The sequence below is a fragment of the Prinia subflava genome, chromosome 13, assembly GCF_021018805.1.
Source record: "Prinia subflava isolate CZ2003 ecotype Zambia chromosome 13, Cam_Psub_1.2, whole genome shotgun sequence".
Taxonomy (NCBI): Eukaryota; Metazoa; Chordata; class Aves; order Passeriformes; family Cisticolidae; genus Prinia; species Prinia subflava.
In genome coordinates, this window is record NC_086259.1 from 19,862,687 (window position 1) to 19,881,713 (window position 19,027).

A 19,027-nucleotide genomic window follows, 5' to 3' on the forward strand; every position below is an offset into this window, starting at 1 on the left:
CTTGAGGATCTGGGTGGAATTTCAGGTGCTTTTGGTCATTCTTGTCTTGTCTCTTCTTCCCTCTAATTATTTTTTTTAAACCTTGCAGAAGAGACTTAGGAGTTAATTCTGAAATATTTCAATTATTTACTAAAAATTGGAATTTGGTGAGAAAGATGGAGATGAACCTGAGAGTTCTTCTCCACTCTGTGCTGAAGTGTGTGAGGTTTGGCAGCAGCTGTGCTGGGGGTGAGGATGAACTCCTGAGCTGATCCCATGGCTCACCAGCCCTGGAATTCTTCCCTTCTTCCGTCCTTTTCACCATGGCTCAGCCCCTGCTGTGGGCAGCTTGATCTTGAGCCAGCAGCAAACCATTCTGATTTTTTAATTTATTGAATTGAGGAGCTGGGAGCTCCACAAGCCCCAGATCCAGCACGAAATGATCTGGCTGTAAGAGTGAGAGTGAGGAGAAATCCTCCCCTCCTCATCTCCCAGCCACGGGACTTGTCCAGGCTGTGACTGGGATGTTCCTCCAGGGAGCTGCTCCAGCTCACTTTCCATTCTGAATTCCACTGGAGAGGGTGAGTCCAGCAGCATCAGGTCCCAGTTTTAGGCTGAACGAGTTTCTGTGGTGGTGCCACACATTGGGAGCTCTGAGGAAAGGCTTTGGAATTGTCCTGACAGGAGCAGCATCTTCCTTGTCTGTAGCATTTAGTGCTGAGTCAAAAAGCCAAGCACACCCCAAAATGAGGCTTTCTGTTGTGGTTTGTGGGGAAAAACCTTTCCTCCAGAAAGTGACTTCATCCTGAGGGAATTGCATCAAACCAGGTAATAGGTGCAAGTAAATGAGATTTGCTTTCAGATCATCCCTGCTCCCGGCTCTGGAGTTCAGCTGGAGCTGTTCCAGCGCCCAGGATGTGCTGTTGGATGTGAATTGGAGTTGGTTTTAGGGGAGAATAAATCCTGCAGGATTCTTTTGGTTCTGAGAACTGGGTCAGGAGGGGTTTGAGCCTGGAGAGGCGGGAGGGCATTCATCAGTTCAGGGACTCGTGGAGTGTCCTGAGCTGGAAGGGACACACAGGGACCTTCAGCCCAGTGCTTGGCCCTGCCCAGGACACCCCAAAATCCAATCCTGAGCAGTGTCCAAACTCTCCTGGAGCTGTGGCAGCCTCGGGGCCGTGCCCATTCCCCTGGGGAGCCTGGGCAGTGCCAGCACCTCTGGGGGAAGAACCTTTCCTGATATCCAACCTAAACCTCCCTGGCAGAGCTGTTGGCTTCCAGATTTGTCACTTTGGACACTGCAGGGGAAACTTCTGCAGAGGTTTTATCCTGGATAAAGCTGCCTCCCTGCCTGCCTGTGCCAGCAGAATATTCCCTCTGCATCTCCCAAAGCTCACAGGCTGCCACCCCATGGGAAGGGACATTGGGCATTATCCATGAGCATCCTCACAAGGTTTCCTCTCCTCCTTTCCTTACTCTTAATCCTGCTGCTTCATGCGAGGTGTGGAGGCTTTTCCCAGTCTTCCTTTCCTTCTCTCTCTGCACTTGGTTGATTTGAGGGTATTCCAGAGGTTAAATTGGTAATTCCAAACGGATTTGTAAGCATTTGCTGGAAGGAGCCCTTGAGCCCAGCTTGGACTGTTTAATATTATCAGGTCATAAAGAATAGCTCCAGTGTGTCTCATATCCCAAGCTGTGGTGTTCCTCCAGGGTGAAATACTCATGGAATTGTGGCTGTAACTTGGAAAACTTGAGCAATGCACTGCATTCACCCTGTGCTGAGTTAAACAGTGCTGCGAAAGAGGGAGAATGGAATGGGGAGTAAAGGTGAGCCCGGGATTCCCTTCCCAGGCACTCAGCACGTCTGTGTGGGATGGACACATCCCATTATCCTCTGCTGGAATGAGATTTGTGGGAGGGGTGAACGTGAAAGGAGGGGTTTTCCTCTGAATATTCCAAGGGAGTTGTGGGACAAAGAGTAAAATTGCTTTTACATCAGCAGAGATAAGGAAGGAGTCAGATGCTGGATTTTTAGGTCAGCACATCCCAGTCCTGGGTTGGGGAAGAGGAAACTCTGCCAAAAAGGAGGGGATGAGGTTTCTGTGAGGTGTGAAGTCTTCAAAGGACAGGCTCCTGACCAAGAGCTTTCATTATCCTGGGCTTTGCTGAAGTGTTCCTGGAATTATTAGAAAACTTGGAGGTGGCTTTTTTATCTCCAAAAGGTCGAGGAAGTTGTGTGGGGAGTGGTTGCTTCAGTGGTGTGAGTAATGGGGTGGTACTGGCTGAACCCAGCGGGGAAGGGGCCTTTCCTCCCCAAATTCCCAGGAAACTCAATGGTTTGAGCAAAGGAATAAATGCATCATTGTCCTGCTAATTTGGTGAGTGCAAGAGACTTCAGAAAGCTTTAATCCCCCATAAACTCTGCCTGAAACCCCAGGGAGAAGGTTAGAAGCAGGTAATTGAGGAGCTGAGTGCAGGTTAGAGCGAGGGCAAGGAGAAATTCCAGGTTAAATCAGCCAGAGATAAGAGAGGTAATAAAGTCAGCCTCAAGAAACTCATCTTGGAGTACTTAAGGAAGTGTCTGAAAAGTTGGCCCTGAATTATTTTCAGAGGGTTGGAGAGGAGAAAGGAAACGTGGAGAGCCAAAAAAGGGGAAATGAAAGTAGGACCCTTACAAGGGAAGGGAGGAGATTCCCTTCCCTCTCCTTGTGTCCAGTCCTTGGAGGCCACGAGCTGAGCCTGGAGCCAGCCAGGAGGTCACAGAGTGCTCAGTGGGATAAAGGATTCACCAAATCGTGGCTTTGCTGGTTTACAGAGCAGCACTGGTTTGGCACTGTGCACAAACTGGGAGTTCTAACATTTTATCACCCCAAAATGGTGCTGGGATCCCACAGGGGGGATCAGGACCTGTAAGGAGTCAATCTAAGGGATGAACTCGAGCATTTTTCCATGGCCCTGTATGTTCATTTATACATTTTATTATAATAGATTTATAATTTGTGGCATTTTCCCCTGTCTCTTGTGTAACTACCTGTTTAACCTCCCCAAAATCCCAGCTGCTGACCTCCCCCTTGTTTTCCTGTATGTTCATTTTTACATTTTTTTACAATATATTTACAATTCCTGGTATGTTCCCCTGTGTCTTGTGTACCCAATTTTCTAACACCCCCAAAATCCCAGCTGCTGACCTTCCCCTTGTTTTCCTGTACATTTATTTATACATTTTATTATAATATATTTCTCATTCCTGGTGTTTTCTCCTGTCCCTTGTGCAGCTACCTTTCTAAACCCCTCCAAAACCCCAGCTGCTGACCTCCTGCTTGTTTTCCTATATATTTACTTATACATTATAATATATTTATAGTTTCTGGTATTTTCCCCTGTCCCTTATGTACCTACCTTTCCAACCCCCCCAAATCCCCACTGCTGACCTCCCCCTTGTTTTCCTGTATATTTATTTATATGTTTCATTATATTTACAATTCCTGGTGTTTTCCCCTGTCCCTCATGTACTTACCTTTGTAATACCCCCCCAAAATCCCTGCTGCTGACGTTCCCCCTGTTCTCCTGTATATTTATTTATACATTTTATTATAATATATTTACAATTCCTGATGTTTTCCCCTGTCCCTCACCTTTCCAACCCCCCAAATCCCCTCTGCTGACCTCTCCTTGTTTTCCTGTATGTTCATTTATACATTTTATTATAATATATTCACAATTCCTGGTGTTTTCCCCTGTCCCTCACCTTTCCAACCCCCCAAATCCCCTCTGCTGACCTCTCCTTGTTTTCCTGTATGTTCATTTATACATTTTATTATAATATATTCACAATTCTTGATGTTTTCCCCTGTCCCTCACCTTTCCAACCCCCCAAATCCTCTCTGCTGACCTCTCCTGTTTCACAGCCGCCAGCCCGAGGTCCCCAAGAAGGAGAAGGATGCGGCGGCGCTGGGCAGCGCCCCGTCCAAGCGTGCAGATGAGTGGAAGGACCCCTGGCGCCGGTCCAAGTCCCCCAAAAAGAAACTGGGGGTGTCCGTGTCCCCCAGCCGGGCACGGAGGCGCCGGAAAACCTCGGCATCCTCAGCATCCGCCTCTGGCTCCTCCAGGTGAGGCAGGGGGGAGCCTGGGAGCTCTCCCGGGCTGGGATGGGGCTCCTGCACGGCCAGGGGAGGTGTGGAGGGGTGTGGAGCAGAGGGGCTGTGGGTTCTGCATGCCAGGGGTGGTGGAAGGTGCTCAGGGTCCCTTCCAAACCAAACCCTTCCTTGGTTTTGTATGTGGGAAAGCAGCAGGAGGATTGCGGCTCGGACACGCAGTGGGATGGGAGCCAAAGCAGGCAGGGAGCTGTGGGAGCTGTGCTGTGACTGCACAGCTCAGGAAAAGGCAAATCCTTGGAGAAGCCCCTCTTCCAGGGAATTGGAGATTATGTAGACTGCATGATGGCAGCTCACCTGGATGAAAACTGACCTCAGGAGGAGCAGCAAGAACTGGGAGCTGTTCAAATTGGATCCTGGTCACTCTGGGATGGGTGGAGGAAGGAGCTGAGCTCGCTCCAGTAAGAGCAGGTTGATGTTACTGGGAGAACTGGGATTGTGGAGGTTTGACAGAGCCTTGGAGGGCCGGAATGGGGCCTGGAAACCAACCAAAAATAAGATAAAGACTGCCTTTCAGAAAGAAACTCCCTGCATCTGGGAGCCTCAAGGCACAAACTGGATCCATCTCCTTTAAATGCTCAAACTTGAAGCTCCTGAGAGGGGGGGAGGTATCCAGGAGGAATGAGGAACACGTTAAATTGGAGATAGACATCTAAAAGCCAGAGCCCTCCTGAAGCAGATTTTCCTGCTGGGATCACTGCACCCAGTCAGGTGATCTGTCAGGGGATTGTCCAGTGAAAAGGCACAAAATACATGGAAGCAGTTCCCAAAAAGGATGGAAAATCAGTAATTAAAGGAAGGGAGGCTTATTTAAGGGTGCAAAGAGAGTAGCAACAACAAGGTCCTCCCTAAAAGAAAAAGGGGATTTGAGGAGAGGCTGTAAATCCTGACAATTCCCCAAGGAGAAGGCTGGTGGGGTTTGGAGCAGAACTTGGGAAGGACATCTTTGGAAACAAGACCTTGGGGGCTTTTCAGGAAGCTCTGAATTTTAGTATTTCTTTTCAGGAAGCTCTGAATTTTCACGTTTTTTGTCAGGAAGCTCTGAATTTTAATATTTCTTTTCAGGAAGTTCTGAATTTTAGTATTTCTTTTCAGGAAGCTCTGAATTTTCATGGTTTTTGTCAGGAAGCTCTGAATTTTAGTATTTCTTTTCAGGAAGCTCTGAATTTTCATGGTTTTTGTCAGGAAGCTCTGAATTTTAGTATTTCTTTTCAGGAAGCTCTGAATTTTGATGTTTCTCTTGCAGGTCCTCTTCTCGTTCATCCACCTACTCCGGGTCCGGCTCCTCCCGCTCGCGCTCCAGGTCCTCCTCCTACAGCTCCTACTCCAGTCGCTCCTCCAGGCACAGCTCTTTCTCAGGCAGCAGGTCCAGGTAGTGGCTCCTGGGGCTGGGAACCAGTGCTGGGATGGTTTCCAAGTGCTTCCTGGCAGTTCCTTTGTGCTCTGTTCAAATAAACCGTTCCAAGCTGAGCCAGGGGGGCTGTGGGATGAAGGAGATGTGTCAGCCACCCCCTCCTCTCCCCGGTGCTCCCACCCACGGGTGCAGTGCTGTTGTGGCTGGGCTCTTTCCCATGCCTGTGGTGGATTAACATTCCCATCATTTGCATTTCCTGATTGGAAGAAGTTCAGCAGCAGCATCTCTTTTCTGTGGCGCTGGAATTTCGATTTCAAGAGGCAAATCCCGTTTCTTTATTAAAGCAGTTGTGTCTTGTGATAGCCCTGAAACTTCAAAGTAGCAATCCAGTGTCCCATGCTGATTAAGATTTATTCCTCTGCAACTTCCTTGGCCCTGCAGACAGTTTCCCAAGTCTGGAATATCCACAGTGGGAGAACTGGCTCCTTAGATGGGAGCTGCAGCCACCCAGAGCAGATCCCAGAGGTGATGGCAGAGCACACACTGTCACTCTGGGGACTGCTTTCTCCTGGGAACAGCTCAGCTGGGAGCTGATCCCCCCTGGGAAGCAGATTCCCCATCCCTCCATGCTCCGGGCAGGACAGTGCCAGTGTGGGTGGCACCCTTGGCTGCCTCTCCCTGAGGTGGCAGAGTGAGGAACACCCTCACTGTCCCCAGAGGAGCTGTCACACGGGAGTCAGGCTGCTGAGGCACCGGGGTGCAACTGAGGCACTTCCAGTCTTGGCACTGGTGAATCACCCCGCCAGCAGCACGTGGGGTGTGCTCAGGGGCTCAGGAAGCAGCTCCTGCCCTTCACTGTCACCTTTGGGATGCAGCACTTAATGCTTCTGCTTGTGTTCCAGAAATTACAGATCAATATTAGGTTTAGGTGTGTTTTTTTGTCTTTTTCCCAAGATTCTTTTGGTTTTGTTGCTGTTTAAAGGATGAGCTGCTCTAGGAGTTACAGGACATAAAGTGATGAACATAAAACTCAAAATCCTGCTTATTTTCCTGTGTATTCTCCCTAAAGAGAGAATAGAGAGGATGGAGACAGCCTCAGGTGTTGCTGTGGAATACCTGGAGCACCTCTCTTGTGGCTGATCCTATTTTTTCTTCTGTTTCCTACTTTTCCCATTTTTTCATCTGTTTCCTACTTTTCCCACTGCCTGATGACAGAAGTTAAGTTTCGTTGCATGGAGTCCAAATATGAAACCAGGAGAAGCTGAGGACAGGTCCCTGGGGTGGGGGCAGTGGTGGCTGAATGCCCTGAGAGCCAGGAAAAGCTCCTGGAACCCCAGAGCCTGAGCTGAGTGATGTCTCCTTCCTTTGCAGGTCAAGGTCCTTCTCATCTTCTCCCTCTCCTTCTCCAACACCGTCTCCTCACAAGCCACTGGCGAAGGCGAAAGGGGAATTATTGCCACCTCCTGGGAAGGGGTAAGGATCCCTCCTCCTCTGGATGCCTCTGGAGAGAGTCCAGACAGGCCCTTCTGACCTTCAGGAGCCTTAAGATAAACAAATGCAGGATTTAGATGGAATAGTGGGAAGGGATTGTTCCTGCAGGGTGGGGAGGCTCTGGATCCCTGGAAGTGTCCAAGGTTGGAGCAGCCTGGGATAGTGGAAGGTGTCCCATGGCAGGGAGTGGAACGTGGATCTTTGAGGTCCCTTCCCATCCAAACCACTCTGGAATTCTAAACCTGACTGAGTTTAAGAAAGAAATGAAAGATGCAAGGTACAACCTTTACTGAAGAGGTTTTCACTTGGCAAATTTAAGTAAATAATGATACTTTTACCTATTAAATCCAAGTTAAAATGTGCAAGTGTCCTTAAGTATTTCCTGTATACAAGTGTTTGAGCACGTGATTCACTGCTGGAACATTCTGTGTTTGCAGATATATTTGTATAATCTAAATATATGTAGTAGGAGCTATAAGAAAGTTTAAATTTCCTTCCTCTGCTGTGCCTTTGGTTAATCCACAGCCTCAGAATAAAGGAATGGTTCAGCCTCATCAACTTTTCACGCTGGCTGACATTCACACAGATGAGAACAGGACTGGAGCTCTCTGGAGCTGGGTTTGGCACATTCTGACAGCTCTGATGCTCTCTGAAATTCCTGAAATTGCTATTTCACAAACCCTGCAGTGGCAGATCACGGGGACAGTGGAGGGTGACACAACAGTGTAGTGATGTCACCTCTTCTAAGCTGACCTGCAAATAAATGACACCATGGGAATCCCCCTGAATTCTCCAGAATTTAGGACAATCCCCTTTGCCACAGTTCTTGTCCCTTGTTATCCTGCCTTTTGGGGTTTTTTTTCCTCCCCACTTGGGGCTCAGCCCTCTGAGGGCCCTGCAGTGGTGTCTGCTCCCTCCCAGTGCTGCTGTGGTGGCACCAGGGATATCCAGGTGTCACTGGACAAAGTGCCATGGGCTTCCTCCTGTGTTCTGCAGGGAGAACAGGAGGAGGAGGAATTAGCAGTGTGTGTGTGCAGGCAGCACCTCCTCCCCTGTTAATGGGTGTGAAACCAGAGCTGGGATCTTCCAGGGCCTGAGGGGGCTCTGGACAAGGGCCTGGAGGGACAGGGCACAGGCAGAGGGCAGGGCTGGATGGGATATCAGGAGAAATCCTTCCCTGGGAGGGTGGGCAGGCCCTGGCACAGGTGCCCAGAGCAGCTGTGGCTGCCCCTGCATCCCTGGCAGTGCCCATGGCCAGGTTGGAGCAGCCTGGGATAGTGGAAGGTGTCCCTGCCCAGGGCAGGGGTGGAATGAGATCTGTAAGGTGTTTCCAACCCAAACCATTCCAGGATCGTGCTTTGAGCTGTCAGAGCAGAGGTTGGAGTGCTCCAAGCCCCGAATTGGGCAGCCCTGAGGGGCCAGAGCCATTCCCATCTCATGCAGTGGCTGTTGGATGTCACAGTGGTGTTCCCATCCAGTTTTCCAAAGGGAACACAAACCAAGGGACAGATCGAAGGGATACTTGCACACACTGGCTGTTTCCTGACCTCTGTGCTGCAGCTGAAAAGAGAATTTTTGCATTAACTGTGTATTTCATTCATTCTGAAGCCTGACTGGCAGATTTTAAGCAGGTGTCTGGGATAAAAATGATGGAATTAAATGGATAAGAAACAACAATTCCACCCAGTCTGCTTCAGGAGTTAATTTACAAGTCAAATATCTCCAGAATTGGCTGTTGTACAGTAATTTGTCTGTGAAAAGATGAATTGATTGAGAATATGGGGAACAAATCCCTTTAGGGAAATCCGTGGTGTTTGTGTTTTGGTGAAACAGCCAAGTGTTTGTAGCTACAGGAATCACATCAGGGCCAGGTTGGATGGGGTTTGGAGTAACCTGGGATAGTGGAAGGTATCCTATGGAATGAAGTGAGATGATTTTTAAGGTCCCTTCCAGCCCAAACCATTCCAGGATTCCATAATCTCCAGAATATTAAACAACAACAAACCCGAGCACATTTCTGAGGATGTCCTGGGTGTTCTGTGCCCACCCCCTGGGATCACACACCTGAAAATTGTCGTTTTTCCAGGGAAAAATCTGTGAAGAAACTCACTGCCCTCCCAGTCCCTCAGCCACTCACAAAAATTACAACAGCGGCCCCGGAGCCAGCCAAGCCAGGGGATAATCGGGAAGCCAGGAGGAAGGAACGTCAGACAAGGACTCCACCCAGGAGGTGAGAGAGCTGGGGCGTGGAGTGAGGCCTCATCTCACAGGAGATCCTGCAAATCCCAGGTTTCTGTGTCCTGGAAGATCCAGCAAATCCCAGAGTCCTGACTCCCGGGGTTAAGAGAGAAATCCATCTCCTGGGGCAGGGAGAAAAGGGGAAGAGAGCTGGGGTGGAATGTTCCTGATCTGCCATGAGTGGCTCCTGCCTGTGGAGCACGGGGGGAGGATGGAGTGGGTGGAATAAAGGAAATGGGGCAAAATCAGAGTGGGAGTGGGGAGGAAGTCGTTTTTGAGGGCTGCTGCTTGTGGAGGTGGCACAGCGAGGAAAAAGGAATGTGTGGGATCCTGATCCACAGAGCTGATGTGCTGGAGGGCCAGCAGCTGACCCACACTGGCCACAGGGATCTTCCCCACCACAGAACATCATTCCCAGGGATCTTCCCCACCACAGAACATCATTCCCAGGGATATTCCCCACCACAGATCATTCCCAGCACATAAACTGGTGGAAGGGGCCGATCACCCCTCAGGAAGGGCTGGGTGTCAATCAGAGGGTGCTGAGCAGATCTCTGGTTTTCTCCTGGGGGTTCCCCCTCTCTCTCTTTCCCATTACAATTCCCATTCTGGAGGGGTGTGTGCTGCCTTGCAGGAGGACCATCAGTGGCAGCATCAGTGGCAGTGCCAGCAGCTACAGCGGGTCCAGCTCCCGATCGAGGTCCTTGTCGCGGTCCCTCTCCAGATCTCATTCCAGATCATCCTCTGCCTCAGCCTCCCACTCTCCCTCTGGGTCAAGGAAATCCAGGTACAGCCCTTTGTGACCTTTATTTAACAGCAAATTTCACTGTTGTTCCCTGGTTTGGTTTCTTGAAGTGGGAACTCTCCGTAGCTCCAGCTGCAGGTGGGACAAGGTCGGGTTTGTGTCACAGATCCCAAGTCCTGAATTGTGATGGGAATACAGTGTTGGAGAGGGCATGGAGTGATGGAACAAGATATAATGGCCTTAAACTGATAGAGGGATATTTAGATGGGATATTTGGGGAAAATGCTTCCCTGTCAGGGTGGGGAGACCCTGGCACAGGGTGGCCAGAGAAGCTCTGGCTGCCCCATCCCTGGAAGTGCCCAAGGCCAGTTTGGACAGGACTTGGAGCAACCTGGTCTTTTGGGAGGTGTTGGGGTTGGAACTGGATGATCTCTAAGGTCCCTTTCAGCCCAAACCATTCCGTGATTTCCTGATATTTCCCTTGTGGTTTATTCAAGGAAATAATCCTGTCATGTGTACCCATTTAACCTAAATGCTGATCAGAACAGCTCCTTCTGGCCAGGGTGATCCCACATCCCAATTAAACTGCAAATGAGCAGTTCCAGGCTATGGAGCTTGTCTCTCCTGAGCCTCTCCTACCTCTGGTTCCTGCGTGTCCTTAGGGGAGATGCCTGGCCAGAAAATCCCTAAAAGGCCCAGCTAATGATATTTTTCCTTTGCTGGCAAAGTTGCAGGTCCAGTTCCTTTGTTTTTAGCCCCAAGTCAGTAGTTCCAAGTCTATTGGTTTGTGGGATGTGTAAACAGCAAACTCCTTCCAGCAAAGAGAAACAAACCACTCTCAAGTCGTTCCTTCAGGACTTTTTAATCTCTTCACACAGAGGATTCCCTGCATCCTCACAGGCAGAGCCTCGAAACACAACACTTCCCTGGCACAGGGGTGTAAAAGCAGTGTAAAAGCAGTGTAAATGTGGTGTAAAAGCAGTGTAAAAGCCGTGGATGGAGCAGGATTTGGCTGTGAGCAGCTGCACATTCCCATCTGTGAGCTCTGTGGGACTCGGAGGTTCAACATCCGCGTTATTTTACGGAAATCCCGGCTTGTTTACTCCGTGCTTGTCACATTCATCAGCCCAGCCAGGGGTGATGCAAGAGCTTCAGAGAGCACCAGGGCACGGATGGGAAATGTGAGCAGGCTGTGCTGCTCCTGTGGGATAGGGAAACGTGGGAAATGCACTGTGTGCTCACACCAGCTCTGCTGGGCCCGCCTGGGGGCTGGAGGAGCTCCTGGCTCATCCCGGCACCGTCGGAACAATCCATGAAACCTCTCAGAGCTCAGCTCCTGGTGCCAGAGGCTGCAGAGTTGGTCTGTGCTGAAGCTGCCACAGTCACCCAGTGCAGTGCCAGCCTGGGCCTTGCTGGCAGAGCAGGTCGGTGTGGCCGTGGAACAGGCTGGAGAGGCTGCCTGAATATTCATGGACTGGGAGGGGTTGGCTTGGAAGGGAGCTTAAAGCTCATCCAGTCCAACTCCCTGCCACCTTCCACTAGACCAGGTTGTTCCAACCCTGTCCAGCCTGGCTTTTGAGCACTTCCCAGGACAGGCCCTGGTGGGAGATTTCCATCCTGGAGGCATCTCCCAGTCGTTATTGTGACAATGGATGTGTGCCAACAGCAGAAACCCTGCCAGGGAACCCTTGCCCTGAGCTGTAACACTGACCTGGATGTGCCAGTGCACTCCCTGCTTTCACTCCTTGTTTTCCTGGGCAAACACTGACCTGTTTACACATTCCCTTAATCCTGCCTAGAAATAATCTTTACTTTCTAGGCCTGCACCCCACAGCTTTGGGATTTTCCATCCCCCAGGACACACGGCCTTCGTGTGTCATTGCCTGTCGAGCTTCCCCACATCCAACCACGCAGGGAAACGCAAAAAGGCCTCGAGTGTGACGAGCTGTTGGTTCTTGGCAGGTCCCTGAGCGTGAGCAGCGTCTCCTCCGTGTCCAGTGCCTCGTCCAGCAGCAGCTCCGTGCGCAGCGCCGACTCCGAGGACATGTACGCAGACCTGGCCAGCCCCGTGTCCTCGGCCAGCTCCCGCTCCCCCACGCCGGCCCAGCAGAAGAAAGGTACAGGCACCTGCTCGGGCGGGGCTCTGTTCCTCCAGGGAGGCTTGGGAGAGCAGAGATCCTTCCCTGGCAATGCTGTGGGCTCCAGGAAAATCGCTGAGCATGGGAAACACAGGAGCCCAGAGGTCCTGTGGAGAAAGGAGGCTGTGGAGCAAATTAAGGTCCACATCCTTCCATCCCCGCTCCATCCCGGTTCCATCCCGGTTCCATCCCGGCTCCATCCCCGTTCCATCCCCGCTCCAGCCCCACTCCATCCCCATTCCAGTCCCGTTCCATCCCCGCTCCAGCCCCGCTCCATCCCCGTTCCATCCCCGCTCCAGCCCCACTCCATCCCCGTTCCAGTCCCGTTCCATCCCCGCTCCATCCCCGCTCCATCCCCGTTCCAGCCCCGTTCCAGCCCCGTTCCTTCCCCGTTCCATCCCCGTTCCTTCCCCGTTCCTTCCCCATTCCATCCCCGTTCCAGCCCCATTCCATCCCCGTTCCTTCCCCGTTCCTTCCCCGTTCCTTTCCCGTTCCATCCCCGTTCCATCCCCGTTCCATCCCCGTTCCTTCCCCGTTCCTTCCCCATTCCGTCCCCGTTCCAGTCCCGCTCCATCCCCGCTCCATCCCCGCTCCATCCCCGTTCCATCCCCTTTCCATCCCTTTTCCATCCCCGTTCCATCCCCGTGCCTCTGGTTGTCTCATCCCTTTTCCTGCCTGGCAGTTCTGCCTCTCCCTCACCCCGTTCTCCTTCACCCTTGGGAGGTGACATAAATCTGGACAACTCCAGTATCACGCTGCTCTTCCTCTGCTCGTTCCAGACCTGTGGCAAAAGCCTTTGTTCTTTGTCTTTTCTGCTCCTCTCTGGAAGTGCTGAAGTTTCCTGAATCCCTTAACCCCGGGCCCACGAGCTGAGTTAACTGCTCTGGGCTTTTCCATCCCTGGAGCAGCATCCTCTTGCCCAAAGGGAGAGCAGGCGACAGCAACCATTCCCAAGTTGTGCTCTCTGCCTTCAACAGGAAAGTCCAAAAAAGAAGACAGTGCTAAAGAGGAGAAGAGGAAACGGGATGTGCCCGCTCAGCTCCTGAAATCAGCCAAGCCCACCCCGGGAAGCAAAGCCCAGCCACCGCCCCAGGGCCAGCAGCCCTCGGCCCCCCAGGCACAGCAGGGCAGCTTCAGCGGGCACAAGGAGATCAAACTGACCCTCCTGAACAAGGTGGGATTCCCCGGGGGCCGACAGGATGGGGGATGGATCCCAGTGGGACTGGGGATGGATCCCAGGGGGATTGGGGATGGATCCCGGCAGGATGGGGGATGGATCCCGGCAGGATGGGGGATGGATCCCAGCAGGATGGATGATGGATCCTGGCAGGATGGGGGATGGATCCTGGCAGGATGGGGGATGGATCCCAGTGGGATTGGGGATGGATCCTGGCAGGATGGGGTATGGATCCCAGCAGGATGGGGGATGGATCCTGGCAGGATGGGGGATGGATGCCAGTGGGATTGGGGATGGATCCCAGCAGGATTTGGAACAGATCCCAGCAGGATGGATGATGGATCCTGGCAGGATGGGGGATGGATCCCAGTGGGATTGGGGATGGATCCTGGCAGGATGGGGGATGGATCCTGGCAGGATAGATGATGGATCCCAGTGGGATTGGGGATGGATCCCAGCAGGATTTGGAACAGATCCCAGCAGGATGGATGATGGATCCTGGCAGGATGGGGGATGGATCCTGGCAGGATGGGGGATGGATCCCAGTGGGAGGGGAGCTCCGGCTCGGAGCTGCTGGGATGAGCTCAGCCAGGAAGGTCTGGGGCCGGCTCGGAGGGCGGCACACAGAACCAGTCTGGCAGCACACACCCTGTGGTGGCTTCACTTCGGCTCTGTGTTGGCGGCTTCCCCGGGGCACATTCCTGCTGCAGCTTCCAGGCTCTTCCCCGCTTGCTCGAAGGTCCCGCGTGCGCCGGGGCCTTTCCCACTGGGAGATGCTCTGGGAGCGCTTCCTGTGCCGCAGGGAGCGGGCTGGGAGCAGCCAGGCACGGAGTCCAGAGGGAGAAGGGGCCAGAGCCTGAGGTGCCCGGGGTGCCCACCCGGCTGTGCCCTCGCCAGGGATGCTGCTGATCCCTGGAGCAGGGCCCAGCCCGCAGTGTGGGGGAGTTGGGCCCCGTGGGGTTTGGTGCCAGGGCAGGGTGTTGGCCCCATCACATGAGCAGGTTCCTGTTTTTGAGATTTTGCTCTGCCAGCCCAAATTCCCCGGCGCAGTCTGAGGCTGCAGATTTCTCTACTTCCCTGTGCTCTGACGTGGGGAGGCTTTATCAGAGGCAGGAAGCTGCTCCGGAGGGAGGAGTGTGCAGTGACACATGACAGCCTGCAAAAGGCACGGCTCCACATGCCTCCTGCACATCTGCTATCCTTGGTGCTGCTGGGAAAAACAAACCAGCCCAAAAAGCTGCTGTTTTCCTCTTCCTGTTCTGAGATTAGGACAGCCTTAACCCCAGTGCAGGGGGTGTCGCTGTTGGCTTCTGGTGGTTGGGATTTAGGTGGATTCAGGGATGGCTGGGACTGGTGTGTGCAGAGTTCATTGGGAAAGGTGTTTGCAGGAGCCAGGCAGCACATCCCAGGGAATGGCTGTGCCTGTTCCCAGGGGGAAGTGGCTGCTGAGCTCCGTTGTTTTAATTCCATTGCAGGCAGCTGACAAAGGAAGCAGGAAGAGGTACGAGCCAGCAGACAAAGAGAGGCCAACCTCTCCTCCAGCCAAACGGGCCAACGTGTCACCTGACAGAGGTGAGGCACCAGCCAGCCCGGGCTGCTGCTTTCCAGCAGCTGCAAAGATCCACTGCAGGCATCCCAAAACCTCACAGGGGGATTGCCACCACGTAAAGGGGGGTATTGACCGTGCTGCTGTGAAAACACAGCAGAGGTGAGGCAGTGCCAGCCTTGCCACACTGTCCCAGCAGCACCTTGTGCCCAGTGTGACTCCACTGTGTCCCTCTAAGTCCTCTCCAAAGAAATAACCCCTTGGATTTGAGGACACAGAGTTCTCACCTCCACATCCACCCCACTGCTGCTGCTCACTGCTGCTGGCCTTGGATATGGCTGGAAATTAGGTTTAGGAAATCTTTTTTCCCAGAAAGAACTGGAACAGGCTGTCGTGGGGGGAGTCCCCATCCCTGGGAGTGTTCAATAACCCCGTGGCTGTGGCAGGGGACAGGATGGTGCTGGGCTAAGGATTGCACGGGATGATCCTGAAGATCACCTCCACACCTCAGCATTCCACAATTCCGAGTCACAGGAGTTTCCCTTAGTGCACCCCGGAGTTTTCCAGCGCCGCATCCCAGGGGAGCTGTCCCTGCCGTGCTTCGAAAGGCTGGGCTGCAGGGATGCAATCCCTGCTGCATCACCAGCCTGGGGAATGAGCTGATTGCCCCACAGCGCCCAGCACGGCTCTGCCCCGCGTGTTTAGAAAGACCTGGGCCTTCCAAGGGCCCTCCTGGGCTTCCCAAGGGCCCTCCTGGGCTTCCCAAGGGCCCTCCTGAGCCTCAGCCCTCCCCAGCAGGGAGAACAGCTCGGAGAACCGAGCTGGCAGCCACAGGCAGGGTCCTCGGTGCCACCCTGCAGCCTTTGCCGTGGTGCCAAGAGGCAGAGGGGGCGTGGGGGGAGCTGGCAGCCAGCGGTGGCTGCGGGTGACGTCGGAGCTGCCACGTGATGTTGTTTTCCCTGGTGGCTCAGCTGTAGGTGGATCTTGTTGACTCTGGGTGCCAGCCAGCAGGTCTGTGCTAATAACCTGCAACGTTCACCTCCTGCAAGGGCAGCCTGCGAGGGACTGCCCAAGGTTGAAGTTCACTGGGGTCTGGTTCACACACGAGTGACAGGGCCAGGCCAGCACGCTTCCTAGAGAGACATCGATGTCAGCCTCTGCTTTTTGGTAAAAAGTAGTTTTTAAGCTGTAGCAAATCACAGAAGCACAGACTGGTTTGGGGTGGAAGGGACCAAAGAGCAGGGACACCCTCCACTATCCCAGGTTGCTCCAAGCCCTGTCCAGCCTGGCCTTGGACAGTTCCAGGGATGGGAAGTCCGAGCCACAGAGCCCCAAATCCAACAGCAAAGGTGCTCGGGCTGAGCTGGGACTGAGCCCCTGGGCATCCCAGACTGGTCAGTGGTGGTGGCCCAGGTGTGTCACCTCTTCTGTAACCTGCCCTGTGGGCTGAGCCTGTGCCAGTGTCCATCCCTGGAGCAGAGGGACACCCTGGCACACACAGGGGCTGCTGCCACCAGGGCCTGGGCACCTTTGCTGCTCCAGCCGAGCTCAGTGCAGGGCAGCAGCTCCACTGGCTGCTTCCAGGTGGAATTCCCTCTTTGTTCCTGGGATAACCCTGCTGCTCCCCAGCATCCCCGAGTGCCCAGGGCAGCTCCTGTGGGGCAGGGCCTGGCAGCTGAGCCAGGCTGAACAAACACGGGGGTGCTGCTGCCTCGGGGAGGGCCCCGCTGGCTCCGAAAGCAGCAGAGCTGCCCTCACCTGTCACTGCTGGAGCCCCTGCACCCTGTGACCCGCCAGGGCAGAGCTCGGCAGGCACAAAATGCCGTGGAAGAGCCTCACTGCAGCAGCTGGAGGGTGAGCAAGGGCCAGTGGAGGGTGGTGTGTACAGGTGACTGTGGGGCACAGCCCTGCCTGGCTTCTCTGCCCCTCCTGAGGTGTGGGGGGCACACAGTGAGGTTTTTCCAGCTGCTGCTGGGCTTGGCGTTTTATTTTGGCACGATCTGGTCGGTCACTGCAGGCAGGGCTGGCCTGTGCCTCGGTGAGGAGCAGGAAAATGCAGGAATGTCCCTCTGCTCTCCCGACAGGCTCTCGCGATAGGAAGGCGACTGCGAGAGTCTCGTCCCCCAAACAGGAGCGGCAGCGGGGCCAGAACCCAAAACCTTCCCCTGCACAGGCAGACAGGTGAGTGCTGCTGCTTCTGCTGGGCCTCACACCCCTGCTGGGGCTCCAGCCCTGCTCCTGCTGGGGCTCCAGCCCTGCTCCAGCCCTGCTCCTGCCTTGCTCCTGCCTTGCTCCTGCCCTGCTCCAGCCCTGCTCCTGCTGGGGCTCCAGCCCTGCTCCTGCTGGGGCTCCAGCCCTGCTCCTGCCCTGCTCCTGCTGGGGCTCCTGCCCTGCTCCAGCCCTGTTCCTGCTGGGGCTCCTGCCCTGCTCCTGCCCTGCTCCAGCCCTGCTCCAGCCCTGCTCCTGCTGGGGCTCCTGCCCTGCTCCAGCCCTGCTCCTGCCTTGCTCCAGCCCTGCTCCAGCCCTGCTCCTGCTGGGGCTCCTGCCCTGCTCCAGCCCTGCTCCTGCCTTGCTCCAGCCCTGCTCCAGCCCTGCTCCTGCTGGGGCTCCTGCCCTGCTCCAGCCCTGCTCCTGCTGGGGCTCCTGCCCTGCTCCAGCCCTGCTCCTGCTGGGGCTCCTGCCCTGCTCCTGCCCTGCTCCTGCCCTGCTCCTGCTGGGGCTCCAGCCCCTGCTCCAGCCCTGCTCCTGCTGGGGCTCCAGCCCCTGCTCCAGGCTCCCCCAGGCTCTCCCAGGCTCTCCCAGGCTCCCCCAGGCTCTCCCAGGCTCTCCCAGGCTCCCCCAGGCTCTCCCAGGCTCCCCCAGGCTCCCCCAGGCTCTCCCAGGCCGGCAGTCGCAGTTGCTGTAGAGCACAGCACCAGGAAGGACTCAGAGCTGCCTGGGCAGGTGCCAGGGGTGCCAGGGCTTCGTGCAGAGCCTCCAGCTGGGCTGCTCCAGCTGGGAGAAGAGCAGGAGCTCAGCCAGTGCTTCTGCAGCTCGTTAGCGCGGTGTTAATGAGCAACAGAGTGCAACCCCTTCCCCCTGCCCAGCTCCTCCTGGCACCCGGTTGCAGTGCCTGCTGTCCCAGGCTGGCACACCCTCAGTGCTCCCCTGGCTGCTGTGACGTGTTGAGCTGTGTCCCCTGCGTGTGTCCCGTGACAGCCCTGGGTTGCACCTTCCCTGCCAGGTGCCAAATTGTTGGCAGGCTGTGCCCACTGCAGTGCTGGGAATATCCCAGTGCAGGGCTGGGAGCTCTGGGGGCCCGAGGGCTGTGGATGCTCTCCAAGGATCTCTGGGAGGGAACATCCCAGGGAAGGGGCTGAATTTGGAATTGGGGGGATGCTCCAGGGCTGCTCTGCCCTCTGGGTCTCACGGGGAGCTGCTCCCTGCAGCCATGAGCTGGCACTGACTTCAATCCTGGGAATCCATGGGTGACCTTTTACTGTTTCAGCCACTTTTCAACCCAAGGCCTCCTCCTGTCTCCAACCTCTTTTCTCCCACCCGCTCCTGCAGCCGTGTGTTAAATGTGGCACTTCTGATATTTTAGTTCAGCTCCGAAATTAGGGAAAAACCCTTCCCTGTGAGGGTGGGCAGGCCCTGGCACAGGGTGCCCAGAGCAGCCGTGAATCCCTGGCAGTGTCCAAGGCCAGCCTGGAGCACCCTGGGCTGCTGGAAGGTGTCGATTTTTAAGCTCCTTCCCCACACAGATCCCACAGTTCAGGGGGCTGGATCTCAGATTCCCGCAGTGTCCCCAGCTCCTCTCTCTGTCCCCGCAGGAAACGCCAGCTGTCCCCTCAGTCCAAGAGCTCCAGCAAAGTCACCAGCGTGCCGGGCAAGGGCTCGGAGGCGGGCACGGCGCCCGCCAAGGGTGCCAAGTCCAGCACGCTGTCGCGACGGGAGGAGCTCCTGAAGCAGCTCAAGGCGGTGGAGGACGCCATCGCCCGCAAGCGCGCCAAGATCCCGGGAAAAGTATAGTGGGCCGTGCCCCGCAGTGACTGTCCATGTTTTTATAAATAGCGGAAAAGGAAAAAAAAATACAAAAACAAACAAAAAAAAAACCAAACCAGAGCGGCCGCTTTGGGGTTTTGCAGTTTTCCTCGTCTTCGTTTTGGCCGCGGTTCTTTTTAAGAAAACCCACACGCGCAAAACGGAAAAAAATGAGGGAGTTT

General features: G+C 54.6%; 1 protein-coding gene across 2 annotated transcripts in view; it reads left to right on the forward strand.

The window, feature by feature from the left end:
• Positions 1-18,921, forward strand: part of ZC3H18 (zinc finger CCCH-type containing 18) — a 44,326-nt gene extending 25,405 nt beyond the window's left edge. For both annotated transcript variants that reach the window (XM_063410707.1, XM_063410708.1), the window contains 10 exons: positions 3,888-4,088; positions 5,380-5,505; positions 6,859-6,960; positions 9,065-9,208; positions 9,851-10,003; positions 11,924-12,078; positions 13,077-13,273; positions 14,752-14,848; positions 16,907-17,003; positions 18,635-18,921. In XM_063410707.1, coding sequence (XP_063266777.1) covers positions 3,888-4,088; positions 5,380-5,505; positions 6,859-6,960; positions 9,065-9,208; positions 9,851-10,003; positions 11,924-12,078; positions 13,077-13,273; positions 14,752-14,848; positions 16,907-17,003; positions 18,635-18,833 — 1,471 coding nt within the window. In that variant the 3' untranslated portion in view covers positions 18,834-18,921. The remainder of the gene's footprint in view (positions 1-3,887; positions 4,089-5,379; positions 5,506-6,858; positions 6,961-9,064; positions 9,209-9,850; positions 10,004-11,923; positions 12,079-13,076; positions 13,274-14,751; positions 14,849-16,906; positions 17,004-18,634) is intronic.
• The last annotated feature ends 106 nt before the right edge of the window (positions 18,922-19,027 follow it).